This window comes from Sparus aurata, chromosome 2 (genome assembly GCF_900880675.1).
Source record: "Sparus aurata chromosome 2, fSpaAur1.1, whole genome shotgun sequence".
In the NCBI taxonomy this organism is placed as follows: Eukaryota; Metazoa; Chordata; class Actinopteri; order Spariformes; family Sparidae; genus Sparus; species Sparus aurata.
This window is the reverse complement of record NC_044188.1, coordinates 31,328,497-31,335,910: the sequence shown is the minus strand read 5'-3', so window position 1 is coordinate 31,335,910 and position 7,414 is coordinate 31,328,497. Positions and strand designations below refer to the sequence as shown.

Sequence of the window (7,414 nt, the reverse complement as noted above, 5' to 3'; positions counted from 1 at the left end):
GAAGCTGTACTGCAACACAGTCAGCTCATGCTAGGATAATACGAGTCATCATGAGTCTCACTTGTGGAGTACATGCACGCTCAAGTGCATGCCCTCATTAAAGGGGGACATACAGAATACTAAGATAATAAAACAACAATTAAGCGTATAGTATAACATATAATGACAATAATAGTATTACATTAGACATAAATGCAAAAAAAACCAACATTTTGATTAGTGGTCTGTGGACGTTTTGAGCCTTACTTATGGCACGATGCATGTTGGGAGAATAGTAGGTGGTTATTCAGAAATCACTGCGGGACTCTCCACAGCTCGTGTGCGCCCTCTGGTGGCTGACAGGATACCTGCAGGCATTCTCACACCACAGGAAGAGGGGAGACGCTTTCAAAGTAAAGGTAAAAATTCAATGAAACGATTAGGAATGATCAATGATGCATTATCTGGGAATTAAATTACTTCTTTTTTTTTACACACCTCCGAGTCAAACAGACGATGATTTTGTGTTCAAATGATATTGTTATTTTAATGTTTATTTAACAGGGACGATACATAGAACATTGCCACAGAAAATGGGAAAATGTGGAGAGTCTAGCTTCAGCTAATTTGCAGTATTTGCAATGATATTGTTATTTCGTGTTTTAAGAAGTACGGTTAAAAGTGTCGCCTCAGGCTTCTACCGAAAAGGAGGAGAGCTTACACTTTAGAGATAATGAAACAGGAATCACGTTTTCGCTCCGTAAAGTGATTTGTTTCCACTTCCGCCTACAGACGGGAAGCGCGCTCCAGCCTCCACACACGTATAGCCGCCCGCCTCCTCTTCGTCCCCCGTCAGGGAGTCGTGTCTGTGCTGTGGAGGGTCCAGCGGACAGAGAGCAGCCTGTGAGCCAGGTAACAGTCCACTGTAACAACCTCACCTTTACTCTAGTCACTCGAGGACTCGTGTCACTGCCACAGCGAGGGGAAAACACGAGGATGGGAACAATATGAACGGCACTGGTCGGAAAGTGTAGTTGCTCATCTTTGACTGGAAGGTTTTTTTTTCTTTTTAACTTTGATTTGAAGATAAATGTCGCTGTCTGTCGTCCTCATTTGAAGGAGAGTGAGAGTGACAGAGCCGCCGGAGAGAAGACGGAGACTCCCCGCTTCACACCGCATCTGGAAAGGTAATTAACGTTCCGGCTGGATGGGAGGTAACGTCACCTGTGCAGGGGCGCCGCGGTGCTCTGCTGTCTCTGCCAGACACGTTGTTTGAGTCTGACCTTGTAGGACGTTTTGATACCCACCGCAGAGCAACGAGTCGTTCTCTAATCAAGACATTATGGTTAAAAGTCACAGTGAGGCTGTGAGAACGTCAAGCAGCATTTTAGGGAAAGTCTACCAGTGTCTGGTGCGGAGTTTCTGTCTGGTGTAGACTACATGTAGACGAGAAGTGAATGTGTCCTCGGAAAGTTATGCTACAACAGTTATTGGACATTTTCCCAATAGAAATTCCTACACTGAATAACAGTGAAGTAATTGAATATGTTAGTAGTATCTCTTTTCAGTGGTGCACTTTGTGGAAGGTCGGTGGACCTCGTCTCACAGACAGCTGACCACAGACCAGTGTTAACGTCAGCCCGGAGGAGCGCTCGATTTGATGACAGTTGCAGCTCGTGGTCTAACTTACTACCGTAGTTAAGAGGCGTCGACTGTGTTTTAACAGTGTTTCCCTCATGAGTTTTTGATCCGGGAAGTTCGAATCTGTGCATATATTTACAACTTTACCGAACTTTAAAAGAGCATAATGTTATTAATGTTATAGAGTTGGAACGGGCACTGTGTAGCTCTGAATTGTAATATTTATGATAGTAAAGAGTTCATAATACAAACTCAGAAATATGTATAATTTCCACAAGTGCATAAACAAACTGTTCACAGTGGAAAATAGTCCCAAAACAGTGTTTGAAGCTAGAGAGGTGGCAGGGTCCGCCACATAGAAACAAAGTAGAACAGTATGAAACTGTGTTGTCCTTCAAGGTCGGTTTGTTTATTCAGTTGATTTGGTCATGAAAACAAATAGAGTTTGATCATTAAGTTTGTTTAGGCCGATGAAAATCTTTCTCTTCTCATTAACATTTCTTCACCAAAACTACACAGTGCTCCTTCAATGTCACATATAATGCAGTGCCGTTTTAATGTTTATACCCAGTGTGGGAGAATGGACAGGGAACACTACAAAACACCATCAGCAGTTCAGTGAGAGCAAGAGCAAACATTGTGTGCAGGTTGGATGCAGGTAGGTTGGATGCAGGTCCTTGAGATAAGGAGGGGATAGATTATGCAGAGGTTAAAATGTTAATAGTAAGATTTTAAAGGTAATCCGTTGTGTAGTTGAATCAGCAGGGGAGTGACATGTTCTGTGGTCTTTGAGTGTTTGGACAGAAAAGATGCAACATAGAAAGGACTATAAGCTATGTGCATTATATACAGGAGGCAAAAATGTGCATTATATACATTAAAATAAAGTGTCTTGTTGAAGGTTGGATGCATAAATAAATACAGTGTTTAAATACAGTGTTTTGAAATAAACAGACTCAGTGTAAGAATATACATATGTAAATAAATAAAATAGTATTGTTGCACACTTCTTTTGTATTATTGACCATTGATGATAGAGTGATGCTATTTCCAATAGAGCTGACTAGTGAGAGAAGTTTTTGTGCCAATTTAAAGTGAAGGGTCTGAGTCACATGGAAAGCTGTGACTTTATGCTCAGCATACCCGCTAACCCATCCATCTGGCTTCGTACAGCACTCCTCTAGTTTGTCCATATCTGTTTGTTTGGGACAAGTTTCCTTTTGTGTTGAGCTGGCCTGGGTGACAGAGAAAAGCAAAACCTGCAGATGCTTCCATACAGGTGTAAACTGTTCATGTATAAAAGTGCTGAGCAGGCTCAGTAGGAGCGCTCTCAGCCACGGACATCAAAACACCACATGAGGGAATATGTTCATCGCTCACATGTTCCACAGAGGATTCATGTTGTGGAGCACTGAAGCTGTTGTGGACGACTGTGGTGGAACAAAACACCGGGACTGTTTTTTCTTTAATTTGTAACCCTGCCATACATTTTATTCACATTTAAAGACAGTGGCAGGCAGAAAATACACCCTGTGGATATAGTGTTCACTGCATCCTTTAACTGTATTGTTTGCTTTTTAACCAGGTTTACCTGATGGCTACCAATTGCTGCTCGCCTGTCAAATTTTATTGTTTGAATGAGAAGACCTTCTACTTTGTAGGTAAAAGATATTTATACTCCTTTATACTATTTTATATATTCTTTCTCAGTGGTTTGATTCTGTAGTACAATTATGTGGTCTAATATGTTCAACATTATATTGATAAAAGATACACATTCCCTAATAAAGTGGTATATTAATGCTGAAATGCTCTTTTTTTACTGTCCTCTGCTCCATATTTAAAGATGCTGAAACAGGTAAGTCAAGTCTTTTTTTGTTTTATAAAATAGATGTTTTCTTTTTTATTATATACGTATATCTATCAGATATACAGACAGGGCAGTACATCTGTGACAAATGTTTAAGCTTAGTATAATGCTTTTCCCTTTTATCTTCCATAAGTATTAATAGTAATATATTGTATTGTAATATACAAGGAGTGGTTGCACATGCATGATATTTCTGGTGTAACAACATGTTTTTCTATCAAAGATGGAGATCTGGTTGATGATTCATTCGCCAAGTCTGTTTACCAGGCTTGTGGGCTTTTGATCCGAGGCAACAACAACAAATTCCTGGTTTTAAGTGATGAAAATGAATTCAAAGCACAAACCTTAACTGGAACACAGCCTGGTAAGATGCAGCACAATATTTTGCTTTAATTTAGCCGTTGTAGCAAAGTCCTTTTAGGCAAGTCTTTTTCACTTGGCAGCGTGCTTGGCAATGCCCCTGGGTGCTTAATTTGGGGATAATAACACTAGGCCCCTATCTGAATGAATGAGGAGGGAGCCATAACCTACTTTTTTTTTTTTTTGAACATTTATTAGAACAAGTTCCTTGACAGAGTCTCACACATTATGACAAGTATCAATACCCATATTGGTATCAAACTGACAAAATACAAAATACAAGCACAATCAAATAGCAAAGAGGTGAAAGAATATTCTTTGTGGATCTAATTAGTAACAGCAATAAATAAAAATAAAAATAAAAACACCATCTAGCCCAGTTGTACAGAGACAGTATTCTCACCTTTCCAAATACATTATAACAGGCGACCATTTTTCAAGATACAAGTCCGTCTGGAGTCGAAGATTTGCCGTCATGTGTTCCATGCAGTTTACATCTTTCAGCCGTTGAGACCACTGGTCCAGTGTGGGTGGATGGGGCTTAAGCCAGTTTACTGTGATCATTTTATGTGCAATCAATAAAAGAACCCTGAGCATTAACACACTATTTTTCCTTAAATCCGTTAACGATACAGTACCCAAAATTAGCTGCTGTGGTTCAATTGGTCTATTTAAATTCAAAATCTCACATATTTGTCGCTTCACATCCTCCCAGAATTTTTGCAATTTAGGGCAATCCCAAAAGATGTGGGAAAAGTCCCCTGTTATACCGCAACCCCTCCAACACAGGGGGGAACAGTTATTATCATAACTCGCTATTACCAAAGGAGTTTTGAAATATCTTACTCTCAACTTCCAGCCAAATTCCCTCCACATTGGGCTGCTTAAACATTTCTGCCAGGGCACCCAAGAACTCTCCCACTCCTCATCAGCAACAATGGCATTAGCTTCCAATTCCCATTTCGCTTTCACATCAAGTGTATCCACTGATGTATCCATACGGATCCTGCCATATATACACGATATTGTGTTTTTAGTGCTCATCTTATTCTCAGCTATCTCAATCCAGTATTGTTCAAAATTAGATGGAACTTCTTTAATTTTGTCCCACTCTTTGTGTGTCATCAGGTAATGCCGAATTTGAAAATATCTAAATAAATCCTTAGAATCAATGCCATGCTTTGCTTGAAGTTGTGAGAAGGCCCTGAGAGTCATTCCTTCGAATAATTGATTAATTGTAATAAGGCCCTTCCCTGCCCATCTAGTGAAACCACTGTCCATTTTTGCTGGCAGGAAGTCACAGGCAGTAGTTATTCTTGCTGCCCTTGATAGAGATAGAGGTAAATTCAACAGTCGTCTTGTCTTCTCCCAAACCTTTAATGTGTGATTAACATATTCATTTTGTATCCTTAGTTTACACCTTACTTTTGATTTTAGAAAGAGAAGGGTTGCGAGCGATATATTTTTTACTGAACCTTGCTCTATATGTACCCATTTTGTGTCTATATCTGATCTCATCCATGAAACCAATTTTCCAAGTTGTGCTGCCCAATAGTAACTTCTGAAATGCGGCAAGGCTAATCCACCCTTATCCTTGCGTGCACAGAGGACTTTGAGTCTCACTCGAGGCCTTTTGTTCTGCCATATGAATTTGGAAACAAGCTTATCCAGAAATGTAAAGGTAGATACAGGAACAGTGATAGGCAACGCATTAAAAAGAAATAACAATCTTGGCAGGACATTCATCCTGATAGTTTCTACCCTCCCAACTAAAGACAAAGGAAGCATCTCCCATCTTTCCAAGTCATTTTTGATTTGAGAAATAAGTTTATCATAATTTGCTTTATATAACTGATTTGAAGTATGGGTCAGAATGACTCCCAGATACCTAAAGCCCCCTTTTGACCACCTGAATGTCACCTGTCTGTCCAAGCACGTAGGCCAGCATCCTGTTATCATCATTGCTTCCGATTTCCCCTCATTAACCTTGTACCCTGAAACCTCCCCATAGTCCCCCAGACATTGCATAAGAGCCGGTATAGATGACTGTGGATTACTTATAAACAAAAGAACGTCATCTGCAAACAGTGAAATTTTGTGCATCTCGCCTCCCCCATCCACTATTCCCTCAATCTGATCATTTCCCCTTATTAACTCAGCAAGCGGTTCGATACACAGTGCAAACAAAACAGGAGAGACCGGGTTTCCTTGCCGAACACCTTTTTTAAGATCAAAAAATTTAGAGCAGTACCCATTAACCCTAACCCTTGATATTGGATCTTTATTCAGAGTATTAATCCATTTTATAAATGTCAAATTGAATCCCATTTGTTCCATAGTATAATTCAAATATGACCAGTCCACCCTGTCAAATGCCTTCTCAGCATCAAGACTGAGAAGCATTGAGGGGTGGGCAGAATGTCTTGCTACCAATTGTACATTTAAAGCTCTTCTTATATTATTTGCTCCCTGGCGACCTGGTATAAAACCGGTCTGGTCAGGGTTAATCAATTTACCTAAGTATTTCTGCATCCTATTCGCCAATATGGCACTGATAATTTTTACGTCATTCCCCAGCAAGCTGATTGGCCTGTAGGCCCCACAGTCCAGTGGGTCCTTCCCCTCCTTATGTAAAACTGTTATTATGGCCTCTGACCAGCTCTTCGGTGGGTCATTTTTTTTTAAAGCGTAATTAAAGACCTGACAAAGTTTTGGCACAAGCTCCTCCATGAAGGCTTTATAAAATTCACCTGGTAGACCGTCTGTGCCAGGGGATTTGTTGTTTTTCAATGACTTAATAACGTCTTGTATCTCACTTTCTCGAATAGGAGCTACTAATTCATCTGCCTCAGACACAGAAAGTTTCGATAAATTAAGATTTTTGAACATAACTTCCAATTTCCTTTTGTTTTGTGTTTCCTTTGGTGTATCATAAAGCTTTTTATAAAAAATTTGAAATGCCTCAGCCACTTCTTCTGGATGTGAGACCTCGGTCAAAGATGTCGGGTGTTTTATCTTAGGAACAATGCGGCTTGACTGCTCTTTTCTCAGTTGAAAGGCAAGTAGCCGGCTTGCTCGATTTCCCATTTCATAGTATCTTTGGCTTGTGTATCGAAGTGCTCCCTCAGCTTTTCGCGTAAGGAGTTCATCCAAGGAAGTTCTACTGTCTTGTAATTGCTTCAGTACATTTTCATCTCTGGTCACTTTATGTTCATGTCCTAGTCTTTTTATATCGCTTTCCAACTGTTTTTCCCTTTCCATTCTCTGTTTATTTAGTTTGACAGCAATCTCAATACACTTCCCTCTCAGCACCGCCTTCGCCCCATCCCAAAGAGTTGAGGGGGATACTAATCCATTATCATTAATTGTGAAGTATTCATCTATAGTTTGTTTTATTTGTTCTTTTATACTTGGGTCCGTTAGCAATGAAATATTCAGTCTCCAGTATTTGAAGTGCCACTCAAAGCCTAAATTTAATTTCAGTTTTACAGGACCATGATCAGATAAAGTACTAGGTTCAATAACACACTCTCTAACTTTATGCAGGCTCTGCTTCGAAATGCA

General features: G+C 39.9%; 1 protein-coding gene across 2 annotated transcripts in view; it reads left to right on the top strand.

Annotated features, from left to right (window-relative positions):
• Window positions 1-765: 765 nt before the first annotated feature.
• Window positions 766-7,414, top strand: part of LOC115597488 (uncharacterized) — a 17,050-nt gene continuing 10,401 nt past the window's right edge. Inside the window, exons 1-5 of one of the 2 annotated variants that reach the window (XM_030443422.1) lie at window positions 766-891; window positions 1,099-1,166; window positions 3,206-3,281; window positions 3,467-3,478; window positions 3,714-3,854. In XM_030443422.1, coding sequence (XP_030299282.1) covers window positions 3,215-3,281; window positions 3,467-3,478; window positions 3,714-3,854 — 220 coding nt within the window. In that variant the 5' untranslated portion in view covers window positions 766-891; window positions 1,099-1,166; window positions 3,206-3,214. The remainder of the gene's footprint in view (window positions 892-1,098; window positions 1,167-3,205; window positions 3,282-3,466; window positions 3,479-3,713; window positions 3,855-7,414) is intronic. The other variant, XM_030443421.1, reaches the window with a different exon arrangement.